Source organism: Amyelois transitella, chromosome 3 (assembly GCF_032362555.1).
Source record: "Amyelois transitella isolate CPQ chromosome 3, ilAmyTran1.1, whole genome shotgun sequence".
In the NCBI taxonomy this organism is placed as follows: Eukaryota; Metazoa; Arthropoda; class Insecta; order Lepidoptera; family Pyralidae; genus Amyelois; species Amyelois transitella.
Window position 1 is genome coordinate 7417215 of NC_083506.1, and position 27208 is coordinate 7444422.

Consider the following 27208-nt stretch of genomic DNA (forward strand, 5'->3'; position numbering starts at 1 on the left):
GACGTATATACGGCTTGCGCGATAGCGGTCCGCTGATTCACGCCCCCTCGTGAACGGAATGGAACACGAGTATTAATCATACTAGCGCCATCTACAGCAGAATGTCTGTTTTATAAAAAACGCTTGATCGCTTCTTTACTCTATGTTGTATTGTTGCTTTCTTTTATAGGATGGCAATTACAATAACTTTAAAACTAATGACTAAATACCAGTAGGTATTCCCGTAAAGAAAGCAAAAATTAAATAAAAGATCTGCCCTAAATATCATATTTGACGATGACGGTGTAACGACGTAAGGCGACTACGGGAATGACTAATAAATTGGGATTCTTTTTATAGGGGATGAGCTAGCAACCAGTCACTAGGTAGGTATTTGAATTTCAATTCTATTATAAATCCATGCAGCTAAACGCGGCCTTTCAGTCTCTTCAAGACTGTTGGCTCTGTCTGCCCCGCAACGGATAAAGATTATATGTATGTAAAGTCTTTGCCACATCTTTTCACAACATGAAAAAATCTAATATCAAATTTCTTCGGTTTTTAGCCCATCAAAAATTTGCTTTTGGGCTATCAGGGAGCGCCTAGTTTATCTGTCATCCTTCCTACGTGAATATAATTATGTAGGTACTACTTAGACCTACGACGAAGTAAGAACAATAATAAACTATAAAAAAATTAAAACTATAATATAGATCGTTTGACATATTTGTAAACATTAATGTCTACCCCGCAAGGGATATACTCGTAGACGTGACCATATGAATGAATGAATTAATGTCTATGGATAGGTCAAACAATCTTTAAAATCTAAATGCATACCTAAAATGCTGGCCGCATTGCGTCTTTGTATCACCACACAATTTTTTGGCAAAGAACAGGCCAGCCTATTGCCCCTTCTTTTCTACTCATACTTTTCTGTAAGTCATCTGGGGGCACGGCAGTGCCCCCGCAAGTCGAGCCAATAAAAAGCGGCACGGCCGTACTATCTTTTTCTCGAATATAGATTACCTATACCTACATTTCTATTTTTGAGTATCAATTCAAAGCATTATTGCAGATTGCGGATGATAAAAATGAGTTGCTGTTTATTTTCCAAAAACTTTCTTTTGCTCGATTTAAATATTTAAAGCAGATATAATATCTCACTTATGTAGGATGTATAAAGACATTTACATAAAATATTTCATCATCATTACGACATTCGGTTTGACAGATTAGTAATCCACATTTTGATGATTGCAACAATTTATCGCTAGGTGATCATGCGCATTATAGCATGAAGGTTGCAATTGTTGGGGGAATACCATCAATTGTGGACACTAAGGACATATTTAATGCTGGGCCATCATCACCTGCGATTTTAATAGTAATAGCCGCGATCCGCGACTGCTACTCCCGTTCTGGTCAACGTCGGTCGCTTAATCTGTGATGTGTCTGTGGCTCATAACAGCATGTTTGGGGATGTTACCCACAAACCCCACGCAACAAAATATAGTTGTAGTGGGCGCTCCAGCTCCTATTTTGCAGCCAACCACAACGACCACAGCTTCTCCCGCCACGCTTCCAACAGGTAACATGACGATGCCTCCAACAGTGCGGCCCACTATGGCACCGACGACTGCTCCAACGATGGCCCCTACAGTGGCCCCTACAATGGCCCCTACAGTGGCCCCTACCACTGCACCTACCCCGCCTGCGACGACCGGTGCTACTACAGCAAGACCGACAACGTCAACAGGTGGAGTGCTTTTACCTGTCATCCTTTGTAATAATCCTGATGTAGTTTGTATATCTAATCCCGATGAAAACGCTACAGGACCGCTCCCGATTGACCCGAGGCTCGGCACCACTCCATCTCCTTCAGCGGCCTTACAACTCCCTCCTATCACTGCATATAGTGGTCAAATACCTTCGTACGACACGGCAGTAAAATTCCCACGGGAACGTAGAAGTTTGGATGGCAATAAGATGGATGCAAAAGACTTCTTGAACAGCTTGCAGTACGAAGATAATAAAAATCATATTATTAAAAAAAGACAGAGTTGTAGATGTGTACCAGCGGGAACCTGCGTCAGTGGTGGTACTAACAATGGTGCTGGTTTGATTGATATAAGAATTGTAACACCAGTAAGTACTAGTATTTTACATGAAAAGAAATTATTAACATAATTTAGTAATTTATTTTTGTGGACATATAATTATATTTTCACAAAAATATTAAAGGCGAGATATGTTTAATTTTAGGGCGGTGGAAATCCAGGAGGACAATGTCCCACAGGACAGGAATACTGTTGTGGTACTGTTTTACCACAAATAGCTTGTGGAACAATACAGACTGTGCCAGCCACGGCCATTGTGCCTGCGGCGGGACAAGCTAATTTTGGAGAATTTCCCTGGCAGGTATTTAATCTTGTCTTAAAAGAAAAACGGACTTCGGACTTGGGAGGGTGAAAATAGAATATTAGCAAACAGTAATTTTCATAAAAGATAAAATAAAAAAAACAAGCAAATAGTTGAATGATGTACAAAGCAACCATCTGTCAATAATTTTTAACCATTTTGCTTTTGTTTTTGTGCTTAGGCACTTGATATACCTACTCTACGCTACATTTATGCTTAAAGTTACACTTATACTAGTAATGTAAGATGTAACGAAAAAGCAGTGAATAGAATGAACCAACCGAAAAACGATATAAGATTTTTTATTCGGAACTTACGTAAACATTACATTTTTGTTACAGGCTCTCATTTTAACTAAACAAAATGATTACATAGCCGGTGGGGTTCTGATTGATTCATTGAATGTGTTGACCGTCACTCATAGACTGCTGCCTTATATGTAAGTAGTATTCAGTTGGAACAGCTTGTTTAGTTCTTTTTTTTTCATTTCTTGTTACTAGCTGTTACCCGCAACTCCGTTTGCGTGTAAATGCGAAGGTTAAGGTTATTAAATTAAATCAAATTCACCGAAATAAAATTTAACGAAATTTGGCATTAGGCCTAAGATATAATTTGGATTTACAAAAATTCTTTATATCCCGAAATTCTTACGGCAAGGGAGCCCCAGGGCACATACAGTTGACATAACATATTTAATAATCCGTACTAGTATTATATAGAAAAAAAAAAATCGTACTTTTGTGTATAATAAACTCAAAAACTAATGGGTCGATTTATCATCAGGTAAAACAACGTTTGCTAAGACGTCATTTCCGTACATATTACAGTGTAGCTGGCCCTTTGGCTTCCACATGAATCAGATCTTCTCATCAGGTTGAACAGCTTTTGTTAAGACGTCTTTTCGATATTTCCTATAGTTTAGCTGAGCTGGTTTGACTTCAGCTATTCAAGATTCCAAAATCAATTATACCCTTTATGTTGGTCAGGCATAAGAGCTACACAACAAAAAAGTTTCATTGAAATCCATTCAGTATTTCCGGAGATGAGCGTGTACAAACAAACATACAGAATAAATACCAATAAAATAATTTTCCTATTACGCTCTGGAAACAAATATCTCTCTTAATCTAATATTTAGATTTACACAAAACTAAGTGAGGACATTTTACTTTTAAGAGTATCAGGAACAGCGCCTAACGTGAAAGTAAGGCTTGGCGAGTGGGACGCCGCTGGTACCTATGAGCCGGTTCCATACCAGGAGTACGCAGTCCAGAAAGTTTTCAGTCACCCATCCTACAATCCTAATACCCTGCAGTATGACATCACTATTTTGCGACTGTCATCAGCTGTCCCTTTCACTCCGGCGACGGGAGCAGCTACGACTATAAACAGAGCGTGTCTGCCTGCATCTAATACAGCCACCTTTAATGGACAAACGTAAGTTTCAGTAGGTATCTTAAATGATACTTTTTAATAAGCTTCGCAATACTTTGAACAGTAATTATTTAAAAGTTAACAAGTGGATCCTATAATAACCCAGGTCTGTTAACTGACCAACAACAATACAACCTAACGTCCGTTACGCAACAGAATAGAATAGAATAGATTTATTTTCAAAATTGGATACAAGGTATCACTTATTGACGTCACATAACTTAAATCTAATTATAACTAATACAACCTCTAGAATAGCTGGAGTATAACATGAAAAAATTACATTCTTCTCTGACACGAGTATGTTTTCGCTAATTTATGCAAATCAATTTATCTTGAATCTCTTATAAAATCATGCCGATATTTTCCAGATGCCTTGTGGCTGGATGGGGCAAAGACATGTTTGGCGTCCAAGGCCAATTCCAACAGATTCTGAAGAAGGTAGACGTACCTATAGTGGCGCCTGCCACTTGCCAGTCGCAACTGCAGGCAGCTCGCCTTGGACCTAGCTATGTCTTGGATACCACGTCCTTCATTTGTGCTGGTGGCGTGGCTAACAAAGATGCTTGTACTGTAAGATACTTCAAATTAAATACGAGTAGCTTGTAATTGTTAAATATTATAAACGTATAAAAGAGATAAATAGTTAAAAAATATATTAAAAAAAACAAATTCAACATATGCAAATAAAGTGGAAAATAGAGTTTAATAATTTTAAAAAGCATTAGGTAACTGTCTGGTAAAGCTGACATGGCGACCATATTGCAAGGATTACGAAATCAGTAATATATAGGCCACATTAAAGCTTTCTTATCTACGTACGTACGACGCCAATATACCTAGTGGACCTTTCTTTGTTAGAGACAGGGGTCTCTCATCTTTGCACCCTCCTCTGTTTTTAAAGTTAATTAAGGTTTTATAGGGTTTTATTTTATTGTAAATTTATAGGGTGATGGTGGATCCGGACTGGTGTGTAATGTGAATGGCCAATGGACTGTAGTGGGCCTCGTATCGTGGGGCCTGGGGTGCGCCGCGGCCAACGTGCCCGCTGCTTACGTCAACATCGCGGCGCTGCTGCCCTGGATTCAGCAACAAGTTGCTACACCTTAATATACCTATACCTATGTACTGAACTTTTGATACAAACTTAAAATATCTTAGATATTGAATTTAAAAAGCGAAATAAAGCATAATATTTTCTTATTAATTTAGACCATTATTTTAATACCGTTGGCTTTAGCGACATCGAGACAGGTTTTCTTCAGCTTACCCCACCTTTCTAAGCCCAGCAGAGATTTAATGCTAGTTATTTATTGTGTATAGTTTCCAAGTTTTTGCAAGACCGCCGTTCTGGCGTAGGAGTCTTAGGCGGTACCCCTGCATTCGTCTGTTTTGTCACGAATATGAGTTATACAGGAGTTCTTAACGCATCCTTTTCGCGAAATTCCGCACATACATCACTGCATGTTTATCTAAATCATACTATTTTGACTTAGTATTTCTTATACATAGAAAGCAGTAATTGTACAGCTATAATTGCATTGTAGCATTATTGTCATCAATTTAATTGAACGCGAAAGGCTATATAAATATGCTGATGTTGAAAAATAAGATTGAATACGGAAGCAAACATATGTATAAAAATAAACTATACAACGTAAACTCTCATTTACTAATTACTTTAAAAATACGCCTAATACCTATTTAATTTTATGAGCAACGAAAGGCTAATTATTGCGTACTTGCACATTATTTAACTCATTTATTAACACGTAATACTAAATTTAAAAGATTTTTTTTCCCGTTGACTTACTCTAATTATTTATATAATTTATCATGGAGCACCACAGAAATAGGAATAATTATTTGTATTATATATTGTATTTATTTGTATAATAAGTGTTTGAATATTCCGATAATTCTATCTGTGGGACCGTAGCATTTGTTTTAGATTTAGTCTTAGTACTGTAGAAGTTGTAGCAATGTAGAAGTTTTAGCTACGTACCAGGCGTAGCATTGTAACGTCGTAGCAGTCATAGCACAGTAGCATCGTAGCTGTCGTAGTACTGTAGCTTCGTAGCGGTCGTAGCACTGTAGCAGTTTGTAGCATCTAAGCAGTCGTAACATCGTAGCAGTGTTTCTTTCAAAAAATTTACACACGACGTCAACCGAATTAGTGACAATATTGGCGAAAGTAAATCAAGAAAACGTACTACCAAGAAGCTTAACATAATAATTTATTAAGTTAACAGTTTATACAAATAGCCATTGTAAACATTATAAAACATACAATTCCTAATCAACATAAATTAAAGGTTCAAAATACCTAAGATGCGGCGTTCTAAACGCAAACATTAACGATATAGGTACATTAACATAACTATAAGCTGGGACGTAATCTAGTATTGCAGCGGAAGACCGCGTAGGACGACAAAGTTGCGTGGACAGCCCCTTCAGTCTTCGTCGGGCTTCTCCTGTTTTACTACGGGAGAAGGCGACGGGGCGGCTGGGGCCGGTGGCGGAGGAGGAGGGGAAGATACTTCAATATACTCGTCTGTGTTCCGTTCTTCCTTCACCTCTGGTTCCTGTTTGACGTCCACCGTTGTTGGCGGCGTGACGACTTGTTGAGCATCTGGCGGCGCAAGCGCAGCCCACGCGGATACAGCTCCCCTAGCGTACGCTTCGTAAAATGCCCTTTGTGCAAACTCGGCCTCCTCAAGGTGTACAAAGGCATGATTATCCCTTTCCGCGCGGAAGAAAAACTTCATTCCGCAACGGCCGCAGTCAAACGGCCTCGGCACGTCAGCGTGTTCTGGCAGATGACGCTGCAATCCTGCAGCACTGGTGAATACAGCTCGGCATAAGTAGCAAGTAAAAGTATCAATTCCAGCGAAGGTGTGCTCGATCAAATGTGCTTGTAGTCTAGTAGGAGAGCCGAGTGCCCGACGACAGAGTCGGCAGTCATTGTCAGCTGGAGGAGGAGGTCTAGGGCCAGCATGGCGAGCATAGCAGTCGGCGCAAGCGCGGGCCCCATCACCGGCTTCTGTATCGGGTAGAGCTCGAAGGCATATGGCGCATCTCTGCTCGTCTTCAGAAGGGCGGAGGTGGAATCGTGCATGCAGACGTGCTTCGGCCTCCGATGCGAGGGTTTGCCGGCAGATGACACAGGGAGCGGGCAGAGCAGGGTGGTGTCGTGCCATGTGGGTTAAGAACGACTCTTCAGACGGAAGACGCGCGCGACATCTAGCACATATATCCCCTGCAACCACCTAGAACACAAACGATACTTTTAAATAAGCTATGTTGCATGAATTGTGTTAATGCGTAACACTTATTGTCACAAAATTATTGGTAGTTCCTATTGTACGACTTTCTCAAGGCCTTAAACTACAAATTAAATCCTTTCATTTCATATTCTACTCAGCCTTTTCATCATACTTCTAACACTCTTCTTTTTTTAATAGGGATTAATATACATCTTAGCAGGAAATTGGAAAAAAAATTATACCTTGCAGTGCGTGAGCTTATGCTCCGCTAATACAGCAGCAGATGGGAGGACCTCATCGCAAATGAGACACTTATGCCTAGCGGCCGCGGCGCCGGAGTGCGCTCTAGTATGCGCTTCAAGCTCCGCGCGACTCCTTGTACGTTCCCCACAATAGGCGCATTGTAACGCGACCACTCCATTTTTTCTTCTTCGCTCATCACCGGCGTTTGCTCCAGCATTCTCTCCAGTGGTGCAAGGAGAACAAGCTCCGTCTGCCCCTTCGGCAGTATTGTTGTTTTCTACGCGTTTCACTCTGCTCATGTCGCCGTTGAGCGCCTGAGATTACGTATTTAAATTTTAAAATGATGAATTTGCTAAGGCTTTATTAAATAAAGTATTGAAGAAAAATACCTCTAGCTTGACGCAACGTGAACAGAATTAGATTTGCACCTTGAAATTGCACTACAGAATTTTCATTAAATTTGTACACAAATTGTTGTATAAGTGCAAATGTTACCTGAGGTATAGCGTGATGGGCCTGCATATGTCTCTCCAGAAGGTACTGAACCGCAAAAGTGTCTGTGCAAGCGGGCACCGGGCAGCGGAAGGCCCGTGGCGGCCTGACGTTGCCGGCCAACACGGCGCCGCACGCGCAGCGCGGCGGGGCGTGCCGTGTCCGCACGTGCGCCGCGGCGGCCGCCTCGCTGCGAAGCGCGCCGCCGCCCGCACCGCAAGACCGACACATCCACACTTTATTCTCACCACTGTGGGCTACTGCGAAATGGACCTGAAAAATGGGGTAACTTCATTTCTTGTCATACACGTTTCATATCGTAACAAATTAACTATTATCTTAATGAAATGCCATCTTTTCAGAAAATACTCTTTCTCTCCGCGTAGTTAGCAACCTGACACTATGGCTTGACCTTTAAGTATTGTGTCTTGACTCTGTCTTTTTCGTAAGAGAAAAAGACGTCATTTGTGTATGGGTGTTATTTCACTGAACCAACTAAGTATTTTAATTACCTGTATTGCCGCCTTTGAGTCGAATATTTCCTTGCAAAGAGAACAGCGGTATAAATGTTGAGAGTGCATATCGAGAAGATGTTTTTGCAATTCATCTGGCGAGGAAAAGCTTCTACTGCAGCTATGGCATGTGTATTCACAAGAAACGGCCAAGTAGTATGACGCAAGATGACGCTCAGATGCTGCAGCGTCGGCGAAGGTTGCACCACAATGAACACACGGAGTTGGACTTGAGCGATTAAGTTCTCCTCCTTCTTCCAAATGGCCTTTCAAATGGGCTCGGAACGCTTCGAAATCAGGTAATGCCGCACCGCATTGGTTACATAATAAAGTACTTGGCGATAATGCAGTCTGCGGTGTTCCCGATCCAGAACGAGGCCTCTTTACCACTGGCATATCTTCTGTAGCTCGCCTGCTGAGATCTGTAGGCGCTGGTTGATCTACAGTTTGTGGTGTTTCACCATTCAGTAACGCAGAATGAGCAGCTCTAACGTGTAACTGTAATTGCTCCATGGTGGTGAATGTATCGCGTGTGCAGTATATGCATGCTAGAAGAGTTGGCGGCGGTTGAGAAGCTACACGTCGAGGTGGAGTCATTGCTGCTGTTTCCACACCATGAGCACTAGCCATGTGAGCCTACAATAGAGATATATATAGACATTATTAATATTACATCTTCACTACCTTCAAATCTGATTAACTGATATCCGCAATATCAAGTAAATATAGTTATCGTGAAATGGAGTCTTATTAAGTAAAAATAACATAATAGTACCAATATAGTTAGCAAAAGTAACATACCTGTAAAAGGTCGGGTCTACGGAAGGCCTCTCCACATCGCAAGCACCTCAGCGCCCTCCGACGATCAGGTTCACGGCCTTCCCGGTCGCGTTTGTGACCCTGCATGTGAGATGTGAGGGCCGCGGCAGTGTTGTAGCCGCGGTTACAGACCGTGCATTGAAACGGCTTCTGGTTATCATGTGTCTTCATGTGAATCTTCAAGTGATCGCTAAAACAAAATAATCAAAACATGAGTCATTCCAACTTGACATTTTAATCCAAAATGTAAACGCTTAAGCCCATGAGAATACGGCTAAACTATTCAAAATGAAATGAGTTAAATCACCTTTATGTGACGAGACGACAATTTGTCATATGAGACATAAGTACCCGCATAAAGCACGGACCAAACAGAACTAACAAAGAGGCTTTTCAAACGAACTACAGAATAGAGGTGTTCGCCCAAACACCTCCACTAATGGCCACGCTCGCCGTGCCGGTTTAGGTACGGGCCATTATTTCATTTTTGTGAGACCCTCGACGTCATTTGTCAGTGCATCATCTCCTTTCACGCAGAGGTTCGTTGGGTCGACAAATTGCGTGGAATTAGTCTCGTGACCGCGACGAGGTGACGAAAAAGGTGACGCGTCGCCTCGTCGCGGAGGAACGAGCTTTGTGCTATGACTTACGGTGATCAATCTTCACAGGCTTTTGTGGTACTCGCCTCGCACCTCTCCGACATTCGGCTAGCCGCTCGCTCACTTAGCCTTCAATGGCTTCGGATTAGTATTAATATGTATTCTCTTTACACAAACGGTGCAGCTCATATGGAGTATATACAATTCTCAATTTGGTAGTCTATAATGTTCGGTTTAGTATTTACCTACACAGTTTGATTTCGTTTCAATGGAATAAGTACTAAGAATATCAGCCCATTTTTGGTGGTCTATTATTAAGTAATAAGCAAGAACCAGAGACCCTTACTTAAATACTATTCACACATCTTCACATTATGCTTGTGCTTGAACAGACGCAGATAAAGGGGGATGTTAGTACTTAATGAACGTTACCTTCTAGAGAAGGCCGCTGGACAGTGCGCACATCGGTACTTGCGGTCCCCAGTGTGTAGCTTCACGTGGCGGTCTCGCGAACGCTTGTGCTTGAACAGACGCGCGCAGAACTCGCAGCGGAAAGGCATTTGATCCGAGTGGGTCTAGAAATGAGAATAATTTATTGATATATTTTGTGACGTTCGGCTACCTGACAATTTTGAGAATAAAGGAAAACACATGGCTGTAAAATATATGCAATTATTTGAATATACTCGTATGTTTTTATAGAAACTATAAAATCCAACATATAAATATCTATAAACAAATACAAAGGTCTATAAAAACTTATATAAATAAATACGGGGTAAATTACACAGATTGAGTAAGTCAAAGATTAGCTCTAACTAAATTGATAACAACAGGAATGGAGATGTGAGAGTGATAAATGTCCCACTACCGTTATTAAATTGTAGGTCTGGTATTCAATCGAGGTATTTAATCTACAGCCTGAGGTATGAGTAACGATTAAAATGTGTAAGTCATACAGTGATTGAAACGAAATAACTCCGGGTGCTTTGATCGAAAAAACTATCGTGAGAACTATCATCGTACAATGAGCACTAGTAGTACCATAACAAATTAATGAGAGTAAGGAAGGAACGTCTTTCAAAATTAGAGCCAACGCGGAAATGCTCTGGCATAATGGGTAATTTTGAGTAAGATGCAAATTGAACATATGGCGATAATATATTAAATTAAGTTTGACATAGCACGTTGCGGGCACTTCAAATTTTTAGCATTTATTAATACTGGTAAAAAATTAATAAAATATACGACATTTTCTTCAAAGAAGCTTCTTTGAATTCAGTTCGGTAGAATTCTTCAGTTAAACCTACGAAAATAGAACAGTTTATTGCAATGGTTAAAATGTCGTATATTTTATTAATTTTTTACCAGTATTAATAAATGCTAAAACCGGGTCACTTTTATTAAATTTTAATTTTGGTGATCAGTGTCCTGTTTATGTTTGCGCGACTCTAGTTACCATGGTTGTTGCACTTTTCATAACACTCTGTATAAGTTATCGAGCAGCAATAACGACAACTGGCTAATGAGAATCATCTCTTATATTAACTTAATATCAATGTTATTATGTTAGTATTAACATAATATCAATGTTATTATGTTAATACTTTGAAGAATTATTCTTTTTGAATAATGTTTTGGAAGACGCTTCACATCTGCGCTTTCAATATATTGCGGCCTCTCGGTCCCCAGTGGTCGCCGGCATTGTGTCAATAGTGGGCAAAAAGTGGGAACGATGGTAGGCAGTCGTGGCATTCGAATAAGATATCAATACTATTAGGCATCGCCGTACTTGTCGATGGAACGATTAGAGTCGATAAGTTAATTGTTCGTTCACTGTTCGACTTCTTGTTGGATATTAAGTTCGTTTAAATAGGTATAAATCTTATTCTTCTGTTATTTATGATGAACTCGAAAAATTAGTGATTGGGATAAAATTCTTGAACGCTAGATATAGTCAATTTGAGTGAATTGAAACATTTTTGGAATGGTTATGTAGCAGTTTTTCAATAATTTTAAAATGTAAAATGTGTTGAAGTCGAGATTTAGGAGTAAGTAAAAAATTATTATATCTTTATAGAATATTGCCATTGACCAATACATTTGTAATTGATTAATAGATTTATCGTCCACATACTTGAGGGGAATAAAATGATTCTTGACGATAACATTCCTGCGGTGTGTCTATGGGCTTATCAACTCGGTTCTTTCCTAGTTAAAAGGCTCATCTCACGTCCCATCAAGCGCAAACTCTAATGTCCTTCTATTCTTAGAACAAGACATCAAAATCTTGCTGTAAAGGTACTTAAAAACTCACCTACGTCGGAGTTATAAGGTAATTAAACATTCGCACGTTTATATTAGTAATTTATAAAAATAGGCGCCAAGTTATCACCGCATAGATAGAGAGAATCATAACGACATTTTAATTCACGCTAATCGTTCCTACGCGTATCCCACACAATAATGCGTCATTACATGAGAAGTACGTTCGACTTCACTAATCTCTTTTAGTTTAACAAAACAGTGTCATTTGTGTGAGCAGCTTGGTCTTAAAAAATTGCTGGCTATTTATAATATTTTCTGACTCATGTCCGATTTAATGTCGGTTCAGCGTGTATGAAGTTAAGTTTAATTTAATACCTAAATGGTGCCATTAAAAATGATATATTAATATTTTCTAAATATTTTTCAATTAACTTTATACCGTTGATAAATGAAAATAAGCTGCAGTAAGTAATTAACTCACCAATTTGAATGATTCTGGCGTAAAATACTTAGTCACCCTAGTTATAAAAAATCTAATTTTACCGAAAGCATTCATAAGTTTGTTTGTACATAATGCGTATGTAAATGAATCTTAGCTGGCAGATAATGGGAGCCGTCGGCCTTCGCACCACCTCGCACTGAAGACGAGCCTAACCTAGCTGAACTGAACGCACAAAATAGTGATATTCCAGAACTACTCTGTTCCTACGTACATCACGTGCTTATCCCATATGGGGTAGATAGAGACTCGACAGGTCAAACTTGGACACGGAAGATTATATTTTTTTAAGATTTAAGTAAGTATTGGTAGATTTTAGCTTATCGTGTGATAGATTATACTTTTTGATTTAAATAAAGGTTTTTCCAACTTGTTAGATACTTAAGCGAACATTTTATGTATTTGTGCTTTGAATTATTAGGGTTAACTAGTGTTGCCCAAATTCAGTCTTGGTCTTGCAGTCTTGGTCTTGTTCTTGCGTTTTTGCAAGACCAAGACCAAGAACAAGACCAGGTGTATTGGTGCAAGACCAAGACCAAGACTGACCGTGCAAGACTTGAGCAAGAACAAGACATAGCCTGCAAGACTCTTGCGTCTTGCAGCTAGGACTTAGCGCTATTTCACTGAGTTGTTAGGTGTAACAGTTCTGTGTATAGGTAGGTACGCTTAGGAATTCTATGAGACGCAAAAAACTGTATCAAAGAATATGAAAAACTGGACCTATGCGCATTACGACTAATACCATAAACATAGCGAATAAAAAAATATCTATTAAAATCAAACTGAGTGCATGCATAGTTATGTTTTAACCATCGGCACTTTGATAATGCGGCATCAAAGGTTTTGTACTTACTTCTCAAAGAAATTTGCCGCTTTTCGGAAGTACATGGTTATGATACACGCGCCGGCGGCTTCTTTTAAAATCTAAAACAATCGTTGCCGCCACGCCGAAATCATAACATTTGACACTATTTGATTGCCGCCATAGGGAGGGTATACTAATAAACTTTAAACTTTTAAGTACAAAACTTGGTGGAGACAAATATGTTACATTACCGCTAGTCATTGTATCATTCAATCTCTTGCTAGATAAAATTGAATCCATGGTAAAACAGTTAGATGAGAAACCTAATCGATCTGAAGTGGATGAAAGGCTCATTCTAGCTTTCCAAGCAGCTCAAGACAAAATGTTTAAACATTGCTGCATGCTGCTGAGAGGTTATTTTCTAAAGCATCATTAGTAATTAGAAAACATAGAAATAGGTTAAGTGATGAGTCAGCCAGATGGTTACTTTGTATTAATTCTTGGTCAAAAAAATTGATATAAAATATCATAACCTAATGATAAAGCTGTTGATTTGTGTTGTATTTTATTTTTTATTCAAATAAATGATAAATCGTAAAACTCTTTTATTAATATTAAATTTCTTATAAGTTGAGGGTTCAATCTCTTCCTAGACAGATAAGTATTGTTCTTTAAAATACAGTCAAGTTATTGTAATTAATTTGTTTTTTTACATGTTTTAGCAAATGTAAGCTAACATTTATGATTTATAATCATAAATGTTTATTAAGAAACAGTTACTTCCATGGAAAACGACATATATCGTAGGTCAGTTGATTCTTCGAATTTCTTATCAAATCTTCAGTTATTTATTAATCTGCTTGATCTTTACTATGGCTATGTTAATTCAAGCTCACAATGTTCCAATTCTAATACGTTTTTATAAGATTTAAAGTAAACTTTAATAAATAGTAATAGACTAATAGGTAATTGCAAGACTTGCAAGACTCTTGCTGCAAGACCAAGACCAAGACCAAGACTGGGAGCGCAAGACCAAGACCAAGACCAAGACCAGGTGTATTGGCGCAAGACCAAGACCAAGACTGGCTAAGTCTCGTCTTGTTCTTGCATTTGGGCAACACTAGGGTTAACGGTATGTATGTCTATAAATCTCTGTAAATAAAAAATACTCATTTAAACATTATCTGGAATCTTTAAATCCTGAATATACCATTCCTTTTTCTGAACGGTAACAGAAAGGTACAGGTTTTCTGAACAGGTAGACGTGCAGTCTTTGTGATGGGCATTTATGTTTTTACAGTACAAGTATGATGTTGGAATTCGCTGGACTTTGCATAACAAATTGTAAAAATTACGAATCTATGAGGAAGTATAACAGGCACTTATGTTCTTTGGCTAAAATCAAGTAAAAAACATCTCGCATCTACGTGCTGGATGGAGATACACTATTCTTTAGACGAACTGGCACAAGACGACGACTCCGAGTAAACTTCTGAGGCTATGCGGCAGCTAACGGATACCACGGAGGAAATTGAATTTAATAAAAAACGTTTACAAGCTCGATACTCATTTCATTCATACTTTATTTTATACTGAATAACAATATAAAAGACGCCCAAAATGACAACCAGTTCACGCTTTTACTAATTGACCACCTCGACGCGGTATACATTTAGTATACATAATGCTAAACACGCAACAAATGATTGACTTGTCGTCTCTCGGTTGTTAAAATAATATGCAAAGCATTTTTTTTCTTTTACAAAACAAACAAATTCTAATTTCAAATTTAGAGCATACATAGTCTAGTTTACATGTCATTTTTGTTCTGTTATTGAGTACAAACATTATCTAACATTATTCCTATTTTGTATGAAGAAACACTAAAAAATAAAGTCCATCTTAAATATACTAATATAAAAAAAGGGAACACTGTTAAGATATAGAGAGAATAACAAAGATGAAATAAATCTTCAGAAGTGATAAGATCGAGCTTCATGCAATCGTAAGCCTAGCAATATTTTTACCTAGTTGTGCACGTAAAAAACTAAAGGCTGTGAACTAGAATTCAGGTTGCAGAACGAAAGCGTCGATATGTACATGATACATAGAAAACGAATGTAGACGTTACGTGTTAGTTTAGAGGGTTTGCGATTCCGTGCGCCCCCAATTACCACGGCCTAGAGCTCAACCATTAGCGGCATGGCTCCATCTGTTAGCGCCACCATGCTACTTCGAGGCCGCCCCTCGCAGCCCACTCGAGAAACAAACATCATTATCTAGTTATCTTTTTTTATAGAAAATAATTTCTTTAATCTGAATACTTCTTATTCCTCTGTCTATATATAACTTTAAATTCCGCCTAATCTCCGAGTACAAATTCATAATTTTCTTCATGCAAGCTCGTCATTTCGGTTACTCTTGACCTAACCTTTCTGATATCTTGGTTGGATAAAATGTAGCTTTGCTTATAGCCTCTAAACGATAAACTCCGGTTTGAATACATGATCAGGTCAAGATGAAATATAATCCTAATATATACTTAATATCTTCTTATGTTTTTAATCGCTTATTTTTAGAAAATCAAAGTGCAACTTAACTATTTTTAATTTCTTTATCAATCATATCATTCCAAACATTTCTTTAATTTAAGGCAGGAATTGAATATGGAAGAAAAAATACATGTCTATAGAGACGCGTCATTTTTTCTTCCATATTCAATTCATTGTATAGACAATGGGTTCCTCCTCGGGCCAACTTAAGTTCCTAAGCGTCCCACAGTGCCATCAAATACCGGGATGCCGTCTAGATTGAAGCCAGACGTATCTGTGGTCAACAGCCAATTATAACGCAATCCACGCGACCATCAGTCGGCTCTAATTGTGCTAAGTGATAGCCCTTCCGCCGTCACTTTCTGTGTACAAATCGCCCCTTCCCTTCCAGATAGCTTGTTATCTAGAAGACTGGTACCAACTTAATTTTCTTAATTAAATATTTGCATAAATAACTCTATTAACTTTCGAAGGATATTCAGCTATAAATCTAGGTAATTGACTATTTTACTATATCCTCCTTCAATCGGACATTTTCGCCGTTGATGAACTAAGTACATTATTCACAAACATATTTTAAAGTACCCATGTATGCCATGCAAATGCTTTAAAAATAAATTAAGGTGGTTTCAAGTTGCTATGAACTTTCATGCCACGTAACAGACGTCATTAATGAAATAGTAATGATTGATATACAAATTATTCTTCATAAAAATTGATAAGAGACCCATTTGCTTTTCTCCTCTTTCACACAAAACACTAGATACGTAAACCCAGCCTATTCACATGTTCTCTCGGCATTAACATCCGCGATACATCTATTGTGGCAATAAGATTGCGATCAGCGATATCTATCAGCTGTTGTGATTAGCGCTGAGTGACGCACGAGTGTTACCGCGAAGCGACCACTCGCCGGCAGAACGCATAAACTTACCACGGCATGTTTACTCCGCTCGCTTAATTGGAGCAATCGGCCCCCGACAGAATTAATAAATCCGATCGTCAGCCGGAGATAAATCTTGTCCAGCGCTGGGCCCACGCATTCTTATTACCATGACTTTCAGCCAAAATGCATATTTTATAATTTTGATTGTGACAAATCATTTCTAATTAAACTTGTTCAGACTCAGTTTAATTTTCGGTAGAATAGAATTATCTTCTATGGAAGATAAAATGCTGATATTTACATGCAATGAAAATATTTTGTTTTATGATCAAATTTCATGAATCATTGCAAGCTGGTCATAAAACAAAATATTTTCATTGCATGTAAATATCACTTATAAAAATAACACCTATTGCTTTTTGACATTCTTACTAGTAATGAAATATGGAGTTGATACGATAAGATATAGTTAAAACTTGATCAGAGTGTTAAAAAATTAAAATGTAGATGTGAAGGTATTTTATTTGTTAAATAAACTCCTGAAAAGAAACTTCTCACGCACAATATTTTTATAAATATATTTTTCTTCCTTGTCCTAAATATAATATTATACCTACGTAATATACCTTGCCTTGCATTGTAGGTAAAATTGTAGTAAATATCTTTAAAATACCGGGTTCAAAACACACCAATAAGTAGTAATTGGTCTCCTCACTATAACCGGATTGTGTGTTGGAACATCATACATACATGAAGCTACTCCATTTAGATAATCAAGATACAATGAATACTGAACATAAATTCATATCCGACTCCTAGGTTGGCGTGTAAAATTATATAGATATTACTTACATACATAAATATAATCACGACTATATCCCTTGCAGGGTAGACAGCCAACAGTCTCGAAAAGACCAATAGGCCACGTTCAGCTGTAAGGCTTGATAGAATTGAGATTCAAATGTGACAGGTTGCTATCGCCACCACCACCCACCGCCTACGAGTACAAGAAGAATCTCAAGTTTATAAGACTGAGTTTGACATCATCACGACATCCATAGAAAAGAGATGGAGTGGTCCTGTTCTTTTTTCTATTGGTGCCGGGAACTACACCGAGTTCAAGAAATCGCATTTATAAAACAAACAAATAATTATATTGCTCCCATCTTTATCAAAATTGATTTGCATTATTGGACGGTCAAAGATTTTATTAAAGTTTTCTCAGCCATGAGTGCGATAATAAGTCAATTATTATTAGCCTACTTATCATCGTGCACTTCGTGTGAGAATTCAATAATCGCATGGAACAGCCGCTGCGGGAGACTCGACTCAACAAAATATATCGGCGTCTTACGGCACTGCTTGGGTGCGCCCTGCAGGTAACGCCGCGGCACCAACTTATAGTAACAACGCACGCGAATATCATCTTTTATATTATTATTACTTACTACGAATGCCGTGAGAGCGGTCATATTATAATGAACCCCATGTTGGTATGTTTTCCGCGTAAAGCTCACCAAAACCCATTCTAAACTAGTTTGAGGTGAACGTGATAGCCAATAAAAGCGCCGAAATGGGCAGCGGCGGCTACCACGGCTTTCCCTGCAATAACGTCGCCGGTTCACACAGCCAGGTGCCGCGGCCCGGGGTCAAGTGGCCCTCCGTGCAGCGCCCGTACTCCGCTTTTGCAAATTGCACGTGAGATATGTATCTTCGTCTTTTATAGCTCATAAAGTCAAATGTTTCAAATTCCATATGTGCTGTGTGTGTGCTGGGTAATATAGAATCTATTTAATTTAATTTATTTTTGTTTCTGTTGTCTATATATGCCTTTGTTATATGTGCAGATACTGATGACCACCAAAATAAAGAATATGGAATTTTTGGAGATTGTTATTATTAAGAAGCGACAAGTACAGACATTTTAAATCCCCGGAGAGCGTAAGCTATCCTCGCCGAACTCCAGCAAGCATACCTATGAGATAAAAACATCTTGATACCAACTACAAGGTAGTGTTATTTGGGTGGGTAAGTTAATCAAAGGTAAGTTGTTCCCATGGTAGACGAATTCTCTGAAATGGTATTTCGTTCTTTATTACGTTGGTGCACTTCTAATACTCGTACAAACAGCACTATTAACCATAAAGATTCTATCTTACATTTATTCGGTTGACTACACACATATTTTTATTGCCAGGCTTAAGTGGTACGAGTCACTATACGAGACATAACTTGTAAGATTGCATAATGATTAATTAATGCCTACTATTTTAATTTCGCATCGTATCGTATCATGCCTATTTCCCATAAGGTGTTCAGATTGTCAGCGACTGTGAATTTCCTTTGTCCAGATTCAGCCCTTTTTTTCGTCAAGGTATAAATCATTAGTTGTTCTTCTAGAATGAGTTCACTAATAGATAACATTAATTAGAAAGAACGCCTTAGTATCAAATCGAAAATAAAACAAAACAGAAACTGGTGACGGGCGGTGGGTGTGATGGCGCAGCAGCTTTACGACCGCGATTGCGACTTGACGGCGAACACAGATCGATCCACCAACCACTACAATACATATCACAGGGCTTAATTAACTTAGACGCACTCCCATTATATCAACAATTCAAGCAAGTTCGCTTTCTACGTTTAACTGTTTTACTATTTCCCCGACACAAGTCTGAGTTGAATGGCGGCTATGTTAGAGTATGTGTAATTGATTTATTCTTATAATGACCGCCTTTCCCAGTGCGGTGCGATGATAAAGGAGTGCGAACCAGAGCTGGGAGTTGTTATCTCAGCCTATTTCCGGCCGTCAGTAGTCTGTCGCGTGAGCGGTGCGCGATTATCGCCCGATACATTTGTCGGCGAACACCATCACAGCAGCAGCCTGCGCCGGCGCATGCATTGATCGCTATCTCTGGAGACGCGGCTATCGTCGCAATTGCAATGATAAATCAAATTAATTTTAAACCAGTTCTTTGTTTTCTTGGTAACCACGTAACGTCCTTCCTAATTGTTCAGGTGGCGTTTCTGGCACTCGACACGCGTACGTGCCCGATGCGTATCCACGCGTCGCAGGTTACGGCGGTGTTATGCAAAGTGATGTTTCTATTTACCCTATCTCGAATAGATCTGTCGCGTTGCAGTGTGTCGCAATCGTAACGCGGCGAGATCGGCTTTGCACAAAGAGACCAAGATGTACGGGCCGCGTAATGGCCAGCACGTCACAGCCCTCAGAACTCAGTGCAAGGCGCGGCGAGTGCGATGCATATCTATACTCGGGCTCTGTAAATGGGCCGTTTTGGATATCAACTTGCTAATGAAGCGCAGACCTGCATGGCGAAACTAGACTATGAATTCGTAGATATGACAGCCGCAATAGTCGTTCTGTTCATGTTGCAAGCAGTTGCTTTATGACTGTAGATGTTACCTTGGCACACCGTGTAGCTCTAAGGTAACATAAGATGCTTAAACAGGAGATGCGATCTATTCAAGCATTGTAGTGGCAATTTCCTATGTTTTGTTATAATTACAACAAGTTTATTGGTATTGCAAACGAGATGCGCCTAGAGGAAGTGTTTTCGGTCTGCAAAAACTCACAGATTTGATTGAACCTTGAGCCTTTCCAAATTTTGATTCCGCTCAACGTACCTGTTCATGTTTCTTCAAATATGATGACCGCGGAAACGCCTTATCGCAGAACTGGCACTGGTAGGGCGTATGTTCTGTGACACCAAGTGTGAACGGCGGGTCGGCGTCGGGGTCGGCGGCGTCGGCCGACGTCGGCGTAGAGGCGGGGGACGGCGACGGCTCCGGCGTCGATGACGGCCACGAGCTGCCCGCCGTACTGCCCACGCTGCCCAGCGCCTCTGCCAGGCAAAGTTATTCACTTGAAAGTTAATATTTCACCCGAATATATTAGGTCGTTTAATTCTAGAATGTTAGGTGATATTTAATATGCCTATATATATTGCCTACCAGAGGAGTATTGGTGATTAGTTCTATGTATCAAGACAAAAGGCTTGATTAAAATGTAAAAATAGGAGAGATTTAAGCATCATAAAATCCTTGCGACTGTTCACTACGTTCCTATAAATGTATGTTCAACGCGGTGATCTGAAAAATTGTTACAGGTATCTTCAATATTTTACACAAACGCATTGGCATCGGTAAGATAATAATGAGATATGAGAATTGCAACATTCAGACACTAAAGCACATTACGGCTGGCGGAGGCGGCTCGGGGCTGAGATAGAGCTACGAGTATCATAAATAGCAGCAAAGCCCCATATTTCCGCGTTAAGGGCGGTACATCACCGAGCACCTCGGAGTGGCGTGAAATATAAACAAATTGAATGGGCCGCGATGACGAGCGTCGGCACAAATGATGACTAATGTCGGAACGGTGGTGAGAGCCTACGACTGGTCGAAGCCACTCCAGGACGTTACATTCTCGGGAATCTAAAATATTTTACTTTTGCGATATGATGATTGTCTGATTATAAAATGCATTGCAATATTGCAAATTATGGAATTTGGTAAACCATTACAATCCAGCTGTTTCAGTAGCGTTTTGTCGTTAGTTGCCTACTAGTAGCAATTTATTAAGAAGTCGGAAGTATAGTGTCGACTTTTGAAATTAATCTCAATGAATCAGAACAAAAAGATACGTACCAAAGAAGATTATATTAAAAAACACTACTTTGGATCAAATCAAAACAGCAAACTCATTTTAAATTAAATATTGTAATGACAAATTTATTCAATTTGACAAGTAAAATGTGCAGGTGTAATAATAATTTATCAGTGTAAAATTTTTCACAATAAACATTCTTCTTGCAGGGCATTTCGCGTCCCCGCGAACGCATTTAATAGACAGAACTATTTATATCAATCTCCTTCCCCGGGCTCCACACGCCCCGGATGCGCGTAACGACCCGCGCTAATGGTCAAAATAATGTCGACTTCATTAGCCATCTGACTTTTCTTATTGAGTGTAGCTGTTTCAAACACGGGATTTCTTTTTAAACTTGGTGAAGTTGTTAATCAAAATTTTAAGTTTACATACATACTAACAATAACGTCTCCATCCCTCACTGGGTAGACAGAGCTAACAGTCTTGAAAAGACTAAAAAGAAAGACTAAATGGAATTGAGATGCAAATAGTGACAGGCAGCTAGCTAAAATCCTTAAAAAGAAGAAACCCATGTTTATTTGCCTTTCCTTCAATTGACCAATACAATCTACACGGGACACGAAGCAGCTGGCAGACAGCACTATGAAAGTTTAAAAAAAAATAAAGAATTGCAGGGGCTATTCTGATAGGGATCACTCAGACAAGATCAAAAAGAAAAAGCCTTTTGATATAAATATACCTACTTATGACTAGTTCATTTTGAATGAAATAAATTCTGCGTTTTTTATGCGAAAAAGTGTTCTTTATAGGTTCCTATGGAAAATCCAATAGAAAGTGCTTTTTTTTTTAATTAAATGGTAGTATTTAAAAAAATAAAGCACTTTTCTTGGTATTTGAAAGTTCAAACATATCTTTCATGTATACATAACACATATGTCATCAGCTAAAACAAACTAATGTGGTTGTTTTATGGTGGTAGCATGCTGACGTACCCAAGTACTTACTTACATCTCAGTATAAGAGTATTTAATGGAGTCAATATTAACTCTGCTTTGCTGTTACTTGTACTTAAAATTGAGTATAGCGAAGCATTTGAAAAAAAAAAATAGATATTGACATTCTTGCTCTGAATCTAATTAAGATCTGATTGAGAGTGATGTTTTAACAATGATTACTAGGAATTTGTGAATTTGAACAATAAAATATATTTATTATCTTCCTAGCGATTTTTCTAGGTACAGTTTGAACCTGTAGCTAATTGTGCATTTCCCGTTTTCATCATCTTCGGATAATACCTATCACTATTACTGGATCTCAATTTCATAATCAACAATAAAGCATCCAGGAGACGCAGCCCTCCAAATCGTGTCACTATTGACTTTCTCTGGCATGAAAGGCATAAAGGAGCTTTCTGTATTTTTCTTCTTAAGGGTTAAGTGATACGTAAGATATATAACTAAACGCTAGGTCATTTCTTTGTTTGTGTAGGTGTGCCCGACAGTAGTAAATGGAAGGTTATCCGTAATTAGCACCGATTGCAGCAATTCCCCGGGTGTTGGTGACGGTGGCGCCGTGCGGCGGCGGCGGTGGGCGGCGGAAGCTCACTTCCTAATTGAGCCGTCTGAGACACCTCGACCGGCGCCTCGCCAATCAACACCAATAGCACACTTAAAATTGGAAATTATCTAATAGCGGTGAAACACTATCTGTTGGCTATCTTTCGCTATCGCGACAAGAAAACGAAGGCATCGCCTATGTACAACGGCCTCTTTCCCATAAGGGTAGGCTGAGACAACAGCTTTCCACTTGCCACAATCCCTGCATACTTCTTTCGGTTCATCTTCATTCATAATTCTCTTCATAAAGGTTGTCCCTCACCAAATCAAACGATTGAAGGTACTTGTGAAACTCAGAAAAAGAAAAGAGCCCCTGGTATGGCTGCGTTAGGATTTAAACCTGTGCATTATTATGCATCATGCATTTTATTTGAAAACTATTCCACTTACATCATTTTATATCCCTTTCCACGGTATTAATATAATCAAGTAACATTTAAAACAAAAAAATTTGAACTTTAACAAAAAAAAAAGAAACAAAGAGTATGGTATGAGAGAGATAAGAAAAAATCCCCTGTTTTGCTTACGATACTAAAGAATTACAAAAAAGGATAAAAAATATTTAATAAATAAATATCTACGGGACAAATTACACAGATTGAGTTAGCCTCGAAGAAAGTTCGAGACTTGTGTTACGAGATAATAATTCAACGATACTATATTTTATAATAAATACTTATATTGATAAACATCCAAGATCTAGGCCAATCAGAAAAACTTTTCTCATCATGCCCTTTCCGGGATTCCAACACGGGACCTCTTTAAACTTCTTCTTCAAAGGATAAAGAGGATTTGTACGTACTTCTGCCCTATTCAAGTAACTCTTGACTGGAAGTGATCCCTAAATGGGATAAGTCCGTCTTTGTATTTTTGTTTTATAAATTTATCTACTGTTTTTTTTGTGTTCTTTCGTATGTACAATAAAGATATACTACAAACAAACAAATGAAATGCTAACCCAGACCCTTAACTGTTTTCATTTTCCGAAGCGAGCAATTAAAGTAGCACATTATACGAGTATATGATAATGTTTTTTCCACAGGTTTTTCGGGGTTTTCCGCATTAATCGGATTATTTTAGTAGACATTAACTACGTAATATACTTTTAATATAAATCAATTAAAATAGAGAACCACATATGACGAACGTATAGATGGGTATATCCATAATTATAAACACCAAACCGGTATTTTGTTTGAGAGGTGTAAATTAAGTTCCGCGTTCAGTTCCTAAAGGGAAATGAGGTTAAAATTGGCAATTAATTAATTATTTTCTCATGTAAATGGATTTATTGTTATCTTTTTATGAGAATAAATTGTTTAAACCTAATTAAATGAAGATTATTTTTATTACTCGTCTATTTTATGATGAACATATCTTATATTCCGAAATGAAATGTTGTTTGATGAAAACCAATTTTCATCCCTTTGGGTACGTTTTATTGAATAGCAAGGAAGGTACGCTACGTTACCCTTAGTAGGTACTTTTTATGCAAAATCATACTGCAAATTGTTACTTTATTAAGCACACATAATTTCTGATTAAAGTGGCTGTGACATACGGACATGACGAAACTATTGCTTTTGTAATTTGGCTACAAAATCCTAAATATTTACATGGAAAATACCTCCATTCCTATCAGAATTTCGAAAAATTCTGTTCATTCATTCCTCAAAATTTTTTTCATGTCTTAATTTCCTTTCACACAATAATATCTTTTTATGGAATTGTGTGTAACGCAACCATTTTATACATCTTATTGAGTGAAAGCGAAGTCTTTACAAAAACAATTACTTACAATAGTTCTTTAAAATAATCAATTAGCATTGCATTTCAAAGCTTGTTACTTCTAATGTGTACCAGCCAAGGTTGTACTCATCAGATAAACTTGTAATTTTCAAGTCGATTAAACGTAACGTGCCGCTGAAAAAGTAACAAATTGATCAACAGATCTTAATTATATACTTCGATACGTTATTGAGGGGTAATTGCACGTGATTAGTCTTTATCTAAAGCCGTAACTAATTTAAAACATATGTAATCTTATAACTCTTTTTTTATGCATATCAATTTTTATTGATACACTCAAATATCCTAAAAAAACTTACTTTTTCAGCTGCCAGTAAAAAAAATTTTTACCGGCAGCTGAAAAAGTACTTCTGAGGTGTAACTTTTGTGTTTGCATATTTCTGAATTCAAGTCCATACAGTGACGTTCTGTTATAAGTTCACCCTTTTTAAACTTAGCTTAATTAAACATTCGATCATTAAACTAGGATAGTCAAAATAAAAAAGTAGGTTATAATTAGTCAAACCTCAAATTCATAATATTTTCAGCTGATAGTTGGGTTTCACTAGAAACAGCATTTTGGCAAATATTACCTACAAGCCTTGCCTTAGTAATTAATAAAGCACAAATGTCATAGTATGTATTGCAAAAGAAGAACTAGTCATATATTTAACTGTAATGGTAAAATCTGCAGAATTTAGTTCAAATTACAAATTAGAGTGATTTTTAGGGTTTCGTACCTACTTAAAAGGAAAAAAACGGGACCCCATTACTAAGCCTCTATCTGTCTGTCCGTCGGTCTGCCACCAGGCTGTATGTATCTCATAAACCTTGATGGCTTTATGAGATACATACAGCCTTTCAACCAGAGATGGATTAGAAGCTGTAATTTTCACAAATTATGTATTTCCGTTGCCGCTATAACAACATATATATTTTTTTAATATTATTGGTCTCATTCTCGTACAATAAACGGATTCATTTCGAAATTCAAAAGAAATAAAGTAAATATTTAGGATGGGCTCCCGTACAACATACCTACGTATTTTTTTAGATTTTCTTTAGTGGATTTTACTAAACGAGCAGAAATGTGAATGTGATGATAGTATGGAACCCTTCGTGCGCGAGTTCGATTTACACTTGGATGGTTTTAAGTTATTTGAATATTACAATTCCATAACTACAAAGTACCACAATATATTATAAATTTGCATTCAAGGGATACAATCACCACTTACCACTAACGCGTACTTAGGTACCTACTTGTCATTAGTGGTAAGATAAAACTAGGTGTTTCCAATACTTCAGCTTCTAGCTAATTTACGAGTGCTTTGTGGAATTTAGATATACAAATTCTTTGTCACCAGATACTTAAACATATCATATGTTTCGTCATATTTTAAACTTTTTTTATTATGGGAATATTGGATTTAGTTTACAAATTTTATTTTTCGCCATCGTCAACCATGATAAATGTTATTTAAAAATCCAATATTAAAATGCAATATTAAGTCAAGTCTCATTTGCTATAATAAATTTTTTTGCCATCAGTTCCTTCATCAGCTTCACGGCTTCAATCATCATAGGATAACTGAGTTCCTATTGGGAACAGTCGTAATTTATAGTAAGTTCCTATTCACTAGGCTCACCTTTTATATCGTCAGTAGTGACTTCGTGGTTCTCCTTGTTGGCCTGAATCTTCTCTATGAGATGCTCCAGCCTGCTGCTATTACCCTTGAATAGCATGATCATGTCGGGTGAGCTACGGCACCTCACACGGCAGATCGCAGGTGCATTCCGGCCACTTTATTTCGGCTTTTTTTGCGAATGCAGTTATCGTGAGTGCGAATTAATGCGACGCGTGTCCGACAGGTGCCACTTATTGAGGGGCGCTCGAGCTTCCTTCACGGTAATTATTTGGGTGCCTGCTACCTTAATTAGCGAACGTCATTGCCGTGCACCTTTATGTTCCGGGTACAGGTGATTGCTATTATCGGACCGAATGTCTGTAATAATAATTTTGTGAGTCAACAAGTTTTGTGTCGCGACGATTGTTGTCAGTTGCGGCGGTGCGCGCGTCAAACTCGGCGTGTGCGTCGCGACTGCGGGCCGGGCTCCGGGCTCCGGTGGGCGAGTCTGCAGCACCTCGGTCACAGCACCCTGCGCCCCGCCTGGTCGCCCCGCCCACACCAACTCCCCCCACTTGCACCCACTTTGTGACAAATTTATTTTAAGGTATCAAAAATGTACAACTTTAACCAAAAATATGTTACCTTTACCCTGTACAAGTGTTAACTATTCATTCAAGAGTATTAGGTGCTTTAGGATATATCACATTTTTGTATGTTGAAAATCCATTAAATACTTAATAAGAACCAAATAATTTAGTACATATA

The 27208-nt window shown here is 38.3% G+C and overlaps 2 protein-coding genes across 2 annotated transcripts; one reads left to right on the forward strand and one right to left on the reverse strand.

Moving 5' to 3' along the window:
- Positions 1-1428: 1428 nt before the first annotated feature.
- Positions 1429-4944, forward strand: LOC106135430 (phenoloxidase-activating factor 2). Its single transcript, XM_060948785.1, has 7 exons — positions 1429-1738; positions 1817-2131; positions 2261-2400; positions 2742-2839; positions 3577-3837; positions 4206-4407; positions 4783-4944. Exons 1-7 carry the CDS (start codon positions 1429-1431, stop codon positions 4942-4944), a joined length of 1488 nt encoding a protein of 495 aa, XP_060804768.1.
- A 1343-nt stretch (positions 4945-6287) lies between these two features.
- Positions 6288-26564, reverse strand: LOC106135431 (zinc finger protein 423 homolog). The gene is made up of 8 exons (XM_013335720.2): positions 26462-26564; positions 20424-20641; positions 10198-10340; positions 9149-9356; positions 8348-8983; positions 7839-8108; positions 7343-7657; positions 6288-7103 (listed from the first exon to the last, which is right to left on the reverse strand). The coding sequence occupies exons 1-8, from the start codon at positions 26562-26564 to the stop codon at positions 6288-6290; spliced, it is 2709 nt and encodes a 902-aa protein (XP_013191174.2).
- Positions 26565-27208: the final 644 nt, after the last annotated feature.